The sequence below is a fragment of the Lycium barbarum genome, chromosome 3 (genome assembly GCF_019175385.1).
Source record: "Lycium barbarum isolate Lr01 chromosome 3, ASM1917538v2, whole genome shotgun sequence".
Lineage (NCBI taxonomy): Eukaryota > Viridiplantae > Streptophyta > Magnoliopsida > Solanales > Solanaceae > Lycium > Lycium barbarum.
In genome coordinates, this window is record NC_083339.1 from 55,527,468 (window position 1) to 55,544,256 (window position 16,789).

At 35.3% G+C, this 16,789-nt stretch overlaps 1 protein-coding gene across 6 annotated transcripts; it reads left to right on the forward strand.

The window, feature by feature from the left end:
* Positions 1 to 1,007: 1,007 nt before the first annotated feature.
* Positions 1,008 to 13,929, forward strand: LOC132631218 (probable LRR receptor-like serine/threonine-protein kinase At1g06840). 6 transcript variants are annotated; one of them, XM_060346817.1, is made up of 22 exons: positions 1,028 to 1,454; positions 2,380 to 2,469; positions 2,968 to 3,070; positions 4,934 to 5,084; positions 5,361 to 5,432; positions 5,534 to 5,605; positions 5,917 to 6,060; positions 6,148 to 6,219; positions 6,368 to 6,439; positions 7,037 to 7,111; positions 7,763 to 7,831; positions 7,955 to 8,023; positions 8,216 to 8,287; positions 8,376 to 8,462; positions 8,584 to 8,652; positions 10,010 to 10,518; positions 11,606 to 11,764; positions 11,869 to 12,152; positions 12,400 to 12,451; positions 12,852 to 13,102; positions 13,215 to 13,349; positions 13,468 to 13,929. In XM_060346817.1, the coding sequence occupies exons 3-22, from the start codon at positions 2,977 to 2,979 to the stop codon at positions 13,810 to 13,812; spliced, it is 2,853 nt and encodes a 950-aa protein (XP_060202800.1). In that variant the 5' UTR covers positions 1,028 to 1,454; positions 2,380 to 2,469; positions 2,968 to 2,976; the 3' UTR covers positions 13,813 to 13,929. The 6 variants fall into 6 exon arrangements, with proteins under 6 accessions (XP_060202802.1, XP_060202800.1, XP_060202799.1 ...); XM_060346813.1 differs by having other exon boundaries at positions 1,044 to 1,454; positions 11,606 to 11,770; XM_060346814.1 differs by lacking the exon at positions 1,028 to 1,454 and adding an exon at positions 1,776 to 1,932 and having other exon boundaries at positions 11,606 to 11,770.
* Positions 13,930 to 16,789: the final 2,860 nt, after the last annotated feature.

Below are 16,789 nucleotides of genomic sequence, written 5' to 3' on the forward strand. Positions count from 1 at the left end.
ATGTTGTTGTATAGCTACGATAGATACTTCCTCTGTCCCAATTTATGTGATACATTTTTCTTTTAATTCGGTTAAAAAAAGAATGATACATTTCCTCATTTGTCAATAATTTAACTTTACCTTTTACGCTTAACGAGATAATTTATAATCACACAAATATTTTTGATTTATTTTAAATTATAAGATTTAAAAAATTTCTTTTATTTCTTAAATTTCGTGCCCAATTAAATTATATTATATTATATAAATTAGAACTGAAGGAGAAATTAATTTAAAATATAGCTACCTAGGTTAATTTCTCTTAGATATTACCTACGCCATGTTAAATAGGGGGACCTAATTAGATTGAACCGTTGTCAAAGAAATACGACGCGGATGAGGGCATTACATGGCCCACAAGGCTGCGTAACTTGGGAGCAGCGTAGACTGGACATTCACTGCGGCATATACAAAAAGCAGTCAACATCATCTATCTCCCTGAAATCCTGATTGCTACTTGTACTTACTCGAGTGTTACCTCTAAATCTAATTATAGTAATCTATAATTCCCTATCAATCTCTCCTCTTCCAACACGGCAAGGGTGTTTGGTCGATAGTTAAAATTATGCAAGTATTATAAATATGAAGATTAATTATAAAAGAATTTATGTATTATTTTATATAGGATAAATTTAATTTTTTGATGTGTTAGTTATTTCATTTTTTATTATGCATAAAATAATACATAAATTAGTTATTTCATCTTCTATTATATATAAAATAATATATAGATTATCTCATAACTTATAAATATATTAGTTATATGAGTTTTTAAATTGTAAATTAAACACTATATTAATTTTATACATACCTCCTAACCAGCTATCAAATATGATATTACATGATTTAATACCTATATAACTCAGTTCAACACTAGCTACCAAACAACCCCTTCTTGCTCAAGCATTTACCTCCATAAAATATTCAAGAATTCACCATCAATCTCTCATGTTCCAACACGGTAACTCTTTTTTCACAGTTGAAGCAATTTTTTTTCTGATTATTATATAATCCTCACCGAAGCACCCAACAACTCTCCATGACAAATTCCTCCTGAAAGAGTTTACTTTTCCTACTTTCTGATATAAAACAATCCAAATGATAGTCTTCTTTTTTTCCCTTTGTTAATAGTATATAAAATATCTCTTGCATCAGTATCAATCCAACTTATGGATCAACCAACCATGTCAACGACAATGCCATTTCTTACTCACGTAGATTTTTCTATCTATATATTATTGGGTGTGCATAAGTCCATCACCAATCATCATAATCTTATTTCTTCTCTCCAGGCAATCCCACTTGACCCATTTTCACTTTTCCCCACAATTAATATGTACTAAATTCAACTTTCTACTGTGAAATCATTGGAAATTCTTGAATTTCATTTGACACTTGATTCTTCCTTTTCTCAGGTATGCTATGCTACTAGCTAAGTAAGCTTTTGGGGTTCTTTAACTTACTTTTTCATCTTGTTTTATGTTAAAAGTTTAACCTTTATTATTCTGTCCGTTTTAATTTATATGAACCCATTTGACTGTGCAAGATATTTAAAAGAGAAGAATTTTTTTTTAAACTTGTGGTTCAAAATAAGCCTTGAAAATTTGTGTGACTGTAAATCATTCATTAAGTGAATTTGTTTTCAAATTAGGAAAGAGATCGGTCATTTTAATACGGATTTAAAAGAAAATAGGTCCAAATAAATTGAAATAAACGCAGTAGTACTTTATTTCAACAATCCCCCGCCCAAATACTTTCTTTTCTTTTGAGCTATAATTATGGGTTTATGATTTTTTCATTCTACTTTTTATTGCTTGGAGCAAAATAAAATAAAAGTGAAAATCATAAAATAAGAAATGAACTGGTCCACTTTCTAGATGTTATGGTTTCTTGGTACTTGTTCAGTTCTCTATCCAAATTGATTATACTTGGTTTAAGGAATATTCCATTAAATGTAAAGACTTAGAATTTTAAGTCCGTGGATCTATTGAGGTCCACACATTAGCTGATCAATGTATTGAGCTTTTTATATTTTGCTTCTAGTTTTAGGTAGCCTAACTTGTATGAAAAGAGGTGTTTAACAGTTCAAACATCAGTTTTTTAAGTTGCCTGAAAACTGACATTGTCAGATAAAATTGCCTATTAAGTTGACATGCTGAGCACTGAAAAAGAAATATATAAAATATCTGTTTGGAATAGTGAACTTCTCATTTATGTGCCTTGAGGGGAGATCTTTCTAAGATTTCAAATCTCCTGCTTGATGCTCGTGTTTTTTTGTTTTATTTTGTTTTTGTTTTTGGTATTGTTTCACGCTATGAATTGATGTAGCTTGTCGATTAGTGTTTAATCCCAGGATTTGTGGCAAACATTGGTTGTACCAATGCCAAACTTTACTCTGCTGATCTGAAGAGTTCCAACAGAGCTTGACTTGTAAGAGTGACTGCTTTCCTCTCCTTTTCTTCTTATGGAAGTGTTTGTTGATGCTACCTGGAAAGACTCTACAAAGAACACATGAACACTAGTTTTTTTTAATTAATATTGACTTCCCGAGATATTCATGAATTTCAACAGCTTGCTCATTTTGTTTTCCATTCACTACCAGATTCATTGCTTATAAATTTACTATATAGGGAAAAGAATGCTCTTGTCCTACTTAAAAACCGGAAGTGAATAAGACGTTTCCATCAAGCGTACTATATTATGTAACCTTCCACTGGGTTTATGAGTATGTTTTAACGAAATGAGGACTGGCTTTAGACCAAAAGGTTGTGTACAAAATATAGATGGTTTTTGTTTTAGTTAAATCCTTAGTAAGCCGCTAAAAGAATCTTGTAATGAATCTGGATCTAGAAGTAAGTTATAGTAATTTCTTGCTTCGTAAGATTGCAAAGCAGCGACCTGAGTTATCTTTGCCTTAAATGTTTGTAGGTCTTCAAGATGGAGGGACCCAGATATTGTATATATGTTTTTGCTACAGCAATTCATTGCTATATGCTTCTTGTGGTTGCTCAAATAACCGATCCGTCTGAAGGTGGGTTTTCATCTGCCACTGCTGATGCTTAAACTATCCTGCTTGCAGTATTATTGAGTACATTCCTTGCTCCTAAAGCATTTTTTTTAACTGACTTTTTTTCATTACTTAGAAATTCGTATGTGTTTCTAATTGTTGAAAAGTTGTGATGTGAAGTTGTAAACTGATAAAGACATCATGTGCAAGACCTCAATTGTAAGGTTATGCTAATGGACACTCTAAAGCTTTGATTATCTTTCTTGCATTACGCCTTAGTACATCCAGGGCTTGCGTGGCCTAAAGGTTTTCTGCTCACTAACTTATTTCGTCTAATTAAAATCTGTGTTCCCATTTTTTGTAATACATAACAATGAAGAAATCTTGCAAGCCCTCAAGCTAATTCCAGGTGGTTGAAGTTAATTTTCAATTTATGCTGATGGGAAGTGTCATTAAGCAGACCTTCAATTATCTCTTTTATAAGGGCGTGTTCCTTTCACTTCCATCATCGAATAAAGCCTTCTTCTTGTTCTGCAGAAGGATTTTGGTGATTATCTCTACATCAATAATACAACGGATTCATCAAAATTGTGTATAGCCACCTTTGTTAGATGAATTTGCTTTAGTTCTTTAGCCTTTCTTAGTACATCATAAAATAATTGAAGAAGCTGTTCGGAAATTGGTTCGTTCTGCTGTGTAATATCAGAATCCCTGGACTTTTATGGCTTACTCCATGAGTTCTTTTGCATCAAGATTTCTATATAGAAAATCTGTCATGTTTCTATTGTTTAACCTAAGAAATACAACAAATGAGGATACAGGCATCAATATATTGAAAGGTGTTATGGGGATAAAGTCTACTTTTACAAAATTCATATGAAAACAGTATCTGAGAATTGGATAGTTAGATGCAACTTTACTACCTGCATTATGTTTTCTCTTAGTTCATTAAAAGGGATAAGGTTTGCGTCCACTTTACCCTCTCCAAACCACACTTTGTGGGATTTCACTGAGTATGTTGTTGTTGTTGTTGGATAGAATTGGAGAAATATGTATATTTTTGGGGCACCTCGTTAGTGTTTACAATTTTACTACCTATTTAATATTTGCATTTCAAGTATGCATATAGTAAGGCCAAACCAAACTGTGCCTTTGCTGGGATCAAATTGAAATGTTTAATCCTCATTTCATCTCTTGGTGAAGTATGAGCACTGACAGTCAGGTCCATGTTTTCTCCACGCTATGTTAAGGCTGTCTGACTTTCTGAAGGCAAAAAGAGATCCATGTCTCCGCCATGCATCATATACAGTGTGGCGGATCCAAGATTTTCACTTAGGGTGTTCGGAAAAATAACTGAACCTAAATATACACTGTAATATATGTTCAGGGTGTTCAAAAGTTAATATATGTACATGAACACAAAAAATTTACCCTAAATATACACTGTAATTTTTGTCCAGGGTGTTCGGTGGCCTCTTACTGCATCCGCCCCTGATCATATATAGGCCTGTTGGTACCTCAGCAGGCAAAGGTGTCTGGGAAAAATATTTGGCAACTATTGTTGTGCCTTTCAACCTGCCTTGCTCTGACATCACAACTAATACTGCAAATACAAGCACTTTCTTTTGGACGAAATAAATCGTGATATTGGTATCACATTGTTTTCATTTTTTGCTTGTATGCCCCATCATATTTAAATTCATACTAATAGTTCACTTCAGACTTGAGAATTAGATATTAACTTTCCCGTATTAGTCCCTGGTGTAAAGCTGGTCGACCATGTCCTTGATATAGCTAACACATTGATCTGCGAAATGTTAAGTCGTGTGTACTTTCTCTTGTAGTGGTTTATTTCGAAACTTAACCAAGTTCTATTCCTATTTGCAGTTTCAGCTCTAATATCTGTCAAGGGTAGTTTGATTGATAGTCTGAAGCACTTGAAGGGTTGGAAACGGGGTGATCCCTGTACTTCAAACTGGACAGGAGTTTTTTGCTATAACACTTTTGGTGATGATGGGTACTTGCATGTCAGAGAACTGTAGGTTATTCTTCTGCATTCTGTAGTATATGGTATCAGCAATTTTTTGTTCACTATGCAGATCCGTCAGCTGCACAAATTTTTTTGGAGTCTGCTAGTTGACTTCTCTCTTCATTCTGGGTTCTTTATCATTGCCTCAATTTCCTCAAACTAAATATATTTTCTTTTGCTTGTGTGACCACAATACATGAAAGAGGCCGTCAAAGCTTTTTTATTTTATTTTTGGGAATAAGTATGAAAGATTGTCAAACCTCTTCCTCTTGACTCTTTCTACAGCCGTTTGATGAATAAGAATCTTTCTGGAAGTTTAGCACCTGAGCTAGGAAAACTATCCCGTCTTCAAATTTTGTAAGTTGTAACGAATATTATATCTTACAGATAATAATAGTATGATAGGCTTCATAGTTTGCTTATCTATGCTACTCACTCTTCTTATTGTTTAAAACAAGAAATTTCATGTGGAATGATTTGACTGGGAGCATACCAAAAGAGATTGGAAGCATCACACCTTTGAAACTTCTGTAAGTTTGACTTAATGGACTTTTGAACTCCTTTCTCCAGTGTCATTTTCTTGCACATTTCTCCCTCCGCTCACCCTCCAACTAACACTCATATAGCAGCAAAATAATTTATTTATTTATTTTTCTGTCAGCAGTAGAAGCTGACCGTAGGCTGATTCACTATGAATGCATATTATTAACAGCTAATAGCTCCTGTAATCCCATATTGTAGGCCTTAATTGCTGTTGTGGAACAATTTAAGATATTCCGCGTGCTAGCGAAATTATTAATCTCAATTTTGGTTTGACCCTGGACCAATAATGTTCATGCAGGCTTTTGAATGGAAACCAATTGTCAGGTTCTTTAGCGGATGAACTCGGATATCTATCAAATCTCAACAGATTCCAGATTGACCAGAACCAAATATGGGGAGAAATTCCAAAATCCTTTTCTAATTTAAATAGGATCAGACATATGTGAGTGCTCAGTTGATTGCTAAGTTCCAGATGCAATGAAATCTAAGCTTTTGTCCTTATTTAAATTAACATATGATATGTCTGCAGCCACTTCAATAACAATTCGCTGAGTGGTCAAATTCCTCAGGAGCTTTCCAACTTGTCCACTATTCTTCACTTGTAAGTTAACAAGAAGATTCTTCTTAACTGTCTCTTTTTCTTGCTGGCACATGATTTCAGTGGCCTCTGGAGCATAACTCTTGAAAATTGTCTGTTTCTGCTAATACCTGCTTGCTACATGGCCTTATGATAATATCGTTTTCAACAGGCTTCTGGATAATAACAATCTATCAGGCTACCTTCCTCCTGAGTTTTCTACACTTCCAGATCTGGAAATACTGTAAGTTCCTTGTATATATTATTGTGGGTACTAGTCTCACCAAATGTTTTCTGTCAAGTGGTTAAACATTCTTGATAAGTTATCCCTTTGTAAATTTTATATCGTGTCCTACTTAATTGCAGAAACAACTTCCACTAAATGTGTTTTTGTCAAGTGGTTTAACAATTTTGATAAGCTGTTCGTTTATAAATAGAACATAAAGTCATGTTTGAACCAAAATATTTAGAACAGACTAGTCATAGCTTTTGAAGGGCTATTGACATGTTATTTGTATTTGACTGAGATTGTCTTGTTTATCTTAGCTGACTCGCTTTATTGGCCAAATAGCCAGACAACTCATAATATAGAGCATATTTTCTGAGACATCTTGTAACAGATATAGAGTTTAAGAACACTTCTATTACTGTAAATCATAAATCCATCCATCCCTTGCAATGCCTGATACTAGAAAATCTTTTATGAGATGTAAATGGCTTTCAGCTTAAACCTTTCTTGTAATTCTGATAGCTGCTTTGGTTTTATAAATGCAATGTGTTTGATGTTTCCTTTTCTGTGATCCATAGACACTAAAGTTTTATTCCTCTTTTCTTGATGCAGCCAACTTGACAATAACAATTTCCGTGGATCTGATATTCCAGCTTCTTATGGAAACCTTTCATCATTACTGAAATTGTAAATGCTCCGTGAAAAAAAGTCCTTTAGTTTATTATATTCATTTTTTCTTTCTTTCATGTCCCGTTGATGAGAACGAGTGTGCTATCTCTAAGGAACAACATAGTTATTCACACTCTGAAAGAAATAGTATAACTACTATATGCTAGAGTGATAATGGAAATGAATCATGAGTATGTGTACGCTTATGCACCTTGACATTTAAAATGCCTGTTAGTTCTTTCTCATTCATCACGTGGTTTAGAGATTTGGGTACTAATCCACAAAACATATTGCATTTGTCATTCCTAGTAGGCTTTGAGTAAACATTAAAAAATTGCATCTTCACACATGACAGTTTTACCTTTCTTTTCCTCATAGACGTCTCATATTTATGGATCCTGATACTTGTTTCCAAGCTTTTTATAAAAATATGCTCATCTCCTTATGAACTCATGATACATGAGAAAAGACAACTTACCAAAAAAAGTGATATATGAGAAAAGAATAAGTTGAAACATAAGTATTTGGTCTCCCACGTTATGTGTGAACTGTGAAAGAAAGATTTTGGGATATTTTATCATGATGGAACATGTCGTTAGAATAGACATGATGTTAGCATCCTCTTCTCACACACTCACTGAAGATCGAATGCTGCTTCTGATATTGCAGAAGTCTCAGAAATTGCTCTTTGCAAGGATCCGTTCCTGATTTCAGCAGAGTAGGAAACCTAAGCTATCTGTAAGTGCGAATTTGTTATAGTTTTGTTCTGCTTCCTTTGATAAGCTTCAGTTTATACTTCTTGCTTCAAGATTTTTTGTCTAGTTGATCTCCTAAAATGCCTTCCTACTGCTTGCTATACAGTGATCTCAGCCGGAATCAACTTTCTGGATCTATACCACAGAATAAGCTTTCCAACAATATGACAACTATGTAAGCTTGTTGATTTCGATCTTGGTAGTTTCTTCATATAGTTAGATTTCCTTAAAGTAAATTGACTGAGAGCTGTTCAGATACATGTTGGCTTTCGTTTCCACAATATTTCAACAGAATTGCCTGTGTTCCTCTTACTTCTGCCCTTTACTTCTTAGCAACTCTAATGAATATTTCAAACTCATGATGCAGTATTCTATCGCATAACAGCCTTAATGGATCTGTTCCCAAGAGTTTTTCTCTTCTTCCTTCTCTGCAGAAACTGTGAGAATCCTCACTTTGTCTTTCAATATCAAATGTTTCGCTGAAGGTAATGTACCATTAACAAATTGGCGGAACGGATTTGTCACAGGTCACTTGAGAGCAACTTTCTGAATGGTTCCATTTCCACTGACATTTGGCAAAATAAGACCTTTACTACAACTTCCAGACTTGTGATGTAAGATGTGAAGCAGAAAGATAACACTTGTTATTCTAGTAGAAGTATTTACTTCCAGAGTGAAACCTTTGAATGATGATTTCTTTCTAACCACTCTTTTTCATTGATTTTGCAAACCTAGTGATCTGCGGAATAATTCAGTTTCAAACATTTCGGGTGCTTTTGAACCTCCTGTAAATGTCACGCTAAGGTATGAATCTTCTTTCAAATTCAAGAATAGAACATTTTGGCTGTTGGTTTATGTCCTCATGGACCACATTCAATAGGACGAACAAATGGGTAATGAATATAGAACAACAGAAGCAGTATTCCAAACCAAAAAAGAAAAGTACGTCGATTTTCCTCGTGTGTCTGACAACAATTACCTGGATTACTTGAAGAAGCACAAGATGCATTAAATCACTTCTGATATGTTTTATCCACACTGATACACATGCTCTTAGCAAATTCATATATGGTGCTTTATAAAATGAAAACAAAATACAAAAAGGACAAGGGGTTGAGAGCACCTTTGAGGTTTTCATTGTTTGAACATTAAAGCATGCTAAAAAAAAAGGAGGTAGAGATAGAAAAGGGAATTCTAAAATTTTCAGTCGCATATTTTCATCTAGTAGTAGTGACAAAGGATGAAATGGTAAAGATCTAGAGGACCCTAAATATGGGTTATGGTCCTGATCAGCGTAAGGCTTGAAAAAGGACAATGTTTTACCAAATAATAAAAATGAAAAGGGGGTATAAAGATATAAATAGAGATAAAAGGGGGTATAAAGATATAAATAGAGGGAAACTGCAAGCATAAAAGGAGTTCTGATAAAGCTTTTGTTGAGTCTCTCATCTTATATATCATTAGTCATTAGTAAGTATTGACCCATAATTAACCGTTGACTGTGAAAGGTTCACAGTCCGTCGGTTTTGAGAAGTGGAGATCCCAATTAATTAACGATCGACTAAAGGAGGCCTGAGAAAATGGAGAGAGGAAGGACGTTTCTGTAAAAGTTGAGTCCACTACATGCCTTGAAGTTTTTTTTGACATGTCGCTATAATTCTAAAAATTTGTGAACTGAGGGAGTTTTTCTGCAGTATATCACATCAAGACAACAGTGATATAAACTGGTTTCGTTCAATTCTTGAAGAAGGGAAACATCCCATCTAGGAAAGTGGAGAACAGTAATTGTGCTAAATATAAAGAGAATTTAGGTCTGAAAAAGGCCAGAAGTTTTCTTAATCACGTTTTCTCGGAGGACTTATTGTGCTACATCTTTGTTACTATTTATGAAATTCATGTTTTCAGCTATGCACTAATTTGTATTCCAGTTATTCATAAATATCTGATTTGGACCGTGTATTATGATCATCTTTCAGCATGTTGTCTTTCAAATTGCTTTCCGAAGTCTTGCAATCTCATGAGATCTTCTTGAATACTTAAATGAAAATCTACATAATGCTTCTCAAAAGAAACATGTCAACAGCAATGCTTTTAGATTTTTTACTTTGTTCAAATTCATTTTCCACATGATCTTCCCCTAACTTTGGCAGACAATTTCCAGGTTTCAAGGAAATCCCGTCTGCAGTGATACAAGTATCAGAAACATTGACCAATACTGTGGCCCTCACTTTGGAGCAGATGAGGAGCCCAGTAATTCACCAAATCCCAGTGGTGTTTGTCCTATTCAAGCATGTCCTACTGACAACTATTATGAATTTGTCCTGGAATCACCTAAACCGTGCTTTTGTGCCTCCCCTCTTAGAATTGGATACAGGTTGAAAAGTCCTAGTATTTCTTATTTTGATCCGTACAAGCAACTATTCCAGTCGTATGTGACTAGTTCCCTTGACTTGGACCTTTATCAATTGCGGATCGATTCATATTTTTGGGAGAAAGGACCTCGTCTGAGGATGTATTTGAAGCTTTTCCCATTAGTTGGGGTCAGTACATTCAATAAAAGTGAGATTCTTCGTATTAGCGAGATTTTTGCCTCTTGGGAGTTCCCAGGAAGTGACCTATTTGGACCATATGAGCTCCTGAACTTCACACTGCTCGGACCTTATTCATACTGTAAGTATTCATAACTTAAATATATTCTAATTCAACTTGTAACGATTTAGGCTGCGTTATTACAATTGCATCACAATTGAATCATTGACATACAACTTGTGGATAAGATTGAAAGATGTGACTATGATTGCCACTTCTAGGGTGTGTTCAGTATGAAGGAAGATGTTTTCCAGGAAAATAAGTGGGTCTCTTACTTATTTCCTTGTGTTCGGTACCTAACAGAAAATGTTTTCCTAAAAGCATTTGTATATAATCTAGGAAAATACTATGGGAGGTGGAGTGGAGGGTAGGGGTGTGGGGTGGTGGGGGGGGGGGGGATGGGGGCTACAGGGGTGAGGGTGAAGATGAGGTGTGTTGGAGGGTGGGGAAGACACAATCAATGTGGAATGCCACTTGTGGAACTTGTTTTCCCTACTTCAATTAGAAAGTCATTTCCCTCGATTTAAAGGAACTTGTTTTCCTAGAGAAAATGTTCCCATATATTTTGACCAACCGAACATAAGAAAATTGGAATACATTTTCTGGAATGTTTTCCTCCATACCGAACACACCCCTAGTCAACAAGTAAAACGATCTTGATTCATAACATGAAAAAGTTTGGATAAGCAACAGAAAGAATCTCAGGCTATAATCCATGATCTTCTAGGAACTTCATATATATTGGATGGAAAAGACAATGAAGTCTGGCTAGAGCCAATTTTTTTTTAAAACTTCAAATATTTTAAGTTGGGGAACAACGAAGGATCTCAGTTACTTGATTTGAACACTGAAAATTCAAGGGGTTCAAAACCCAGGTAAGTTTGGTCCTTTCTCTCTTCGGGAACTTCAAATCTGAAGGATCTCAGACGTTACAGTTTCCATTGGGATGGAAGTCAGTTCCTGATTGCCAAAGATATGTAAATGGACTTCTAAAATAGATGCACATTAACCCCACCATTTGTTTTCTATTCTTTTCTTGCTTATGTGTTGTTTGTAAGTTTTACTTCTTTTAGTTGCCACAATGTTATAGAAATCCAGATAATTGTTCATTTGTTATATTTCCTTTATAAGAGCTTTTGTTTCTCATATGATCTTTGCATCGCTGCAGTAAATCCTGAAATCCAAGGTAAACAACAAAGCAAAGGCGTTCTAATAGCTTGCATTGTAGCAGCAGGTGTTTTTGCTGCCTTTGTTTCCACAATTGCCACTATATTAATCACAAGGCGACGTGCTAAGTATCAAAGCATCTTGTCAGGAAAACGTAAACGTTTGTGTAAGTTCTCTTATTAGGTTAGCTATAATTTTACTTTGTCAAGTCTGCTATATTCAATTCTTTCTGCAAAATAGATGAGCGAGTATTTTTCTTTGCAGCTTCAAGGCTCTCTATAAAAGTAGATGGCGTTAAATGTTTCACCTTCAGAGAAATGGCCTCGGCCACTAACAACTTTGATAGCTCAACTCAAGTTGGTGAAGGAGGATACGGTTCTGTCTTTAGGGGAATTTTAGCTGACAAAACAATTGTTGCTATCAAGCGAGCAAAAGAAGGATCCTTGCAGGGGCAAAAGGAATTTTTGACCGAAATAGAACTATTATCAAGGTTACATCACCGTAATCTAGTTGTGTTGCTTGGGTACTGTGATGAAGAAGGAGAGCAGGTATGATGAAACCTGAAAATCTGTTCAATTCCAGCTGTTTTAGGCGCTAATATTTCACACCATTCATCATGTTAATCATAGTGAGTCATATTTCTTTGGTGTAGCATTATAAGTCATTTTGCATTCTATCTCACTTCAGTTGCTAATGAGCAGACTGAATGTGTAGCAGACTAAATGCTTTCATTAGCTGCTGAAGTTTTCCTTTTTAGCACAAAAGGGTGATATACTTCTGTTGATACGTTTGCAGATGCTGGTTTATGAGTTCATGCCCAATGGAACTTTGCGAGACTGGCTTTCTGGTAGGTCACTGTTTCCTGGCTGTTTTCCAGCTTTTAATATAATTAATCATCCTCAATTTATTTCTTCTAATTGAGGAGTGAAGAGACATGGATGGGGTTTCAATATTTATAGTGTGTGGTGTTGTTAGTACTACAGTGAATTGATGACACAGTGTCTTCATTATTTTTATTGTGCTGGTAGAGAAACCAATGTCAAGGTGGTGACCGATCTAAAAGTTGCATCATGGAAAAGATACCTCAGGAAGTTCAATCAGAGAAACATTTGACTCCCATCTTCCTTTCCTTTATCATAACAAGAGAAGTTCTTAGTATCTTTATGCGGCTGTGATAAACTTAAATTGACTTTGGTCAAGAATATTTTCTATTGCTATCTGAGTAGGTGATTTCCATCATTTGACAGCTAAATCTAAACGAAATTTGAAGTTTGGAGCAAGGTTGGGGATCGCACTGGGGGCATCTAAGGGCATCCTTTATCTCCATACTGAAGCTGATCCACCCATATTCCACAGGGATGTCAAAGCCAGCAATATTCTTTTAGACTCTAAACTCACTGCCAAAGTTGCTGATTTTGGATTGTCTCGGCTTGCACCTGTCCAGGATGATGAAGGTGTACTGCCTAATCATGTGTCAACAATGGTGAAGGGGACACCTGTAAGTCTGACTATGCTTGTCATTCAGCTGTAGATTTTCTACCTTTAAGGAAATAATTGTGGAATGATCTGGCTGCTGATTATCTTATAAGATTCTGGCTGTATATACACAGGGTTACCTTGATCCGGAATATTTCTTGACCCGTAAAATGACAGATAAAAGTGATGTCTACAGCCTTGGGGTTGTATTTCTGGAGATCTTAACCGGCATGCATCCTATCTCGCATGGAAAAAACATTGTTCGTGAGGTATGTCTGTCAGATGAACACCTACCTATTGGAATACAAAAACAGTAGATATTTGATTATTTGTCTAGCATTTTAGCAATAAAAGCATAGGAATGAAACCTTTAACTGTCAATGACAGGTAAATATGGCTCATAAATCGGGAATAATGTTCTCTATAATGGACAACAGCATGGGATCTTACCCCTCTGAATGTGCTGAGAAGTTTGTGGCGTTGGCCCTTAAGTGTTGTCAGGACAAACCAGAAGACAGACCCTCGATGCTGGAGGTGGTTAGGACACTTGAAACCATACTCCGTATGATGCCATATACTGATGCCGATCCTTTGGATACTAAAGCCAGTTTTGGTGAAACTACGTCATCATCTTCATTTTCTAATACTAGAAGCCGAGACCTATTTGCATCATCCAATGTATCGGGTGGTGATCTTATTAGTGGTGTTACTCTTAATATTTCACCTCGTTAACATTAGCTTTTCTTTGATTACATATACTTTAGCTTGTAGATACTGGTGTTATCACTAGTAGGAAGGCTATACGACTTGTCTTTTTTGTGTATACGAGTATACAATAATATTACCTTACAGCTTGTAGTTCTAATATTCCTCGAGGATCCGTTGTGACAGACAACCTCTTTAAATGTACTAGTACATTATACATGACGTGCCTTACACAATCCAAAGAAATGCTACATGTAGTTGGTTATCACTAGCACACTATCAAGACTTGGTCGATCCTTCAGCCAAGTCTGAGAAGTAGTATATGCATTCAATCAAGGAATGTAGATATTGTAAGTTATTGTTGACTTGCATCAACAATAAAAACAAGGGAAAAGGGCCTGATTTACCCCTCTACTTTGGGAAAAGGTTCATATTTACCTCTCGTTATACTATCAGCTCATTTATACCCCTACCGTTACAATAGTTGAAATATTTGCCCCTATTTTTAACCCCCTGTCCCTGATAGTATAACGGGGGGTAAATATGAACCTTTTCCCAAAGTAGAGGGGTAAATCAGGCTCTTTTCCCTTTAATTGCCGATTCTTCTATTTTTAGAAAACGTTGCAGGTTTCCTAACTAGTTCTGATTTGCTAAAAGAACAATATATACAATAATTTTATGCAAAAGTAAGACATTGCTTCATCCAAAACAAGGTTTTACAATGGACATATTATAACAACAATTTATCCAAACGAGGGCATTACATTACATTCATCCAATTTGAGGAAAGAAGTAGCCAAATTGGAGGCTATAAGTCATTCTCAAGTGATTAAAGTATCAACTTTGGAAGACAAAGTAACAAAGATGTGGATGGTAATTATAGTTTCATTGACACTTTTCGTGGGTTTCATTACAGCTCCAATGATGAAGTGATTGCCCTTACGAGACTAGTATTTATGTTTTTGGTGTAACTTGAAAAATATTATCATGAAGTTGTTTTAAATGCCTTTGTTTGGATGAATGTAATGTAATGCCCTCGTTTGGATAAATTGTTGTTATAATATGTCCATTGTAAAACCTTCTTTTGGATGAAGTAATGTCTTACTTTTGCATAAAATTATTGTGTATATTGTTCTTTTAGCAAATCAGAACTAGTTAGGAAACCTGCAACGTTATCTAAAAATAGAAGAATCGGCAATCAAAGGGAAAAGGGCCTGATTTACCCCTCTACTTTGGGAAAAGGTTCATATTTACCCCCCGTTATACTATCAGGGACAGGGGGTTAAAAATAGGGGCAAATGTTTCAACTATTGTAACGGTAGGGGTATAAATGGGCTGATAGTATAACGGGGGGTAAATATGAACCTTTTCCCAAAGTAGAGGGGTAAATCAGGCCCTTTTTCCTAAAAACAAGGTAAAATGCATATTTTACCCCTCAAAGTTGTCCCCAAAAATCATTTACCCGCTAACTCTGCAGGCATACCATTAACCTTCTTCAAAGTGAAACTAATAGCACCCGCTCACCCTCACACAACTTATAAGGTAGATGGTGGGATGCACGCCCTCTACATCAATTTCCATGTAACAAAAAGGCTTGAAATTATATTTTTTCCTCAATTTTTTTTTATGTAATAACTTCTTCGTTATTCCTCATCCCACCTGCTACTCCCTGTCCTTCCAATAGCCCCTTAGAGAAGGAGGTGGGGGGGGGGGGGGGGGGGGAAGGAAACAAATGGAACAACTTTCTTCCAAATGAATGAAATAGGTTGAAGCCTGACCAAAAGGATGTGATAACTCCCAATGCAGTTAAATTCAAGGAAACTGAAAAGTAAGTCTTCAACCAAACAAGAACACTTATGAAATGATAGAAGAAAGCAAATTTGAAATAGGTAGATCAAGGATTATGGTTGAAAGGATATAAAAAATCAAGTATTAATTACTGAAACCCTGATAAACACAACCAATAATCTCAATCTAGGATTAAAAGCAAGAAAAGAATAGATCAATATAAAATGCTACCAGTAAACCTCAAGCAATGAATTAAGTTGAAAAATATAAAATATACAATTCAAGGGGAAAGGAAATTAATTTCATAAGAGAATTACTTAACATGTCGTAATTCAAGAGAAATTCAATTTGTGACAATCCCCCGACTCACAAGAGTCTTCATTATTCATAATCTATATCAAAAGCTAGCTATAAGAGGTTGTTTGGTTGGTGAACAAGTTATACTGGATTACAACAATAGAATTATATAGAGATTAAATACTGAGTAAATATCAGTGAATATACTTTTATTGATAGATGTTAAGTTCATTGGATTAAAACTGAGATATACAGAGTATAGCATAAAACTGTTAATTTTGGAAACTTCAGAGGAAAAAAACTAAGGTTCAGCAGAAACTTTTTTTTTTTTTTTTTTCATTCAAATCATATTCCAAAAGGCATACACACATATATCTACATAATATACTTTAAAAGTTAGTAGAACACCTTACCTATCCAACCACTATTGTGCTTTCTTACAAGACATATTCCACAAAATAAGGGCCACCATTCCTTTACAAACTAAACAAAAATATCAAAATAGGAAATATTAAATTAAAGACTATCCAGAAAAATCTCATTTTTCTAACACTCCTTGAGATTTTTCTTGGATACTCCTAGCTTAGCCCTTAGAACTTCAAATTTCCCCTTAGGAAGAGCCTTGGTCATGATGTCTGCAATCTGTTGATCTGAGATGCAATGAACAAGCTTAACTTTGTCATCCTTCTCCGATTGCCTGATAGCGTGAAACTTCATATTTGTATGCTTGCTACGACCATGTTGCACTGGATTTTTGGCCATAGATATTGTTGACTTATTGTCAACCTTAATGACAGTAGCTTCAATGTTATTTTGCTCCAAATCACGTAAAATCTTTCTTAACCATAGAACCTGATTTGTTGCTCCAGCAGCAGCGATGTATTCTGCTTCTGCAGAAGATTGAGCTACCACATCTTGC

What these genes read in the sequence shown, in the direction of transcription:
- LOC132631218 (XM_060346816.1), top strand. Translation starts at nt 2,977, where the DNA reads ATGGAGGGACCCAGATATTGTATATATGTTTTTGCTACAGCAATTCAT. An exon ending in TTAAATAGGATCAGACATAT is followed by an intron (nt 6,061 to 6,147) that starts GTGAGTGCTCAG and finishes ATATGTCTGCAG; the next exon opens with CCACTTCAATAACAATTCGC. An exon ending in AGGAAAACGTAAACGTTTGT is followed by an intron (nt 11,771 to 11,868) that starts GTAAGTTCTCTT and finishes TTTTCTTTGCAG; the next exon opens with CTTCAAGGCTCTCTATAAAA.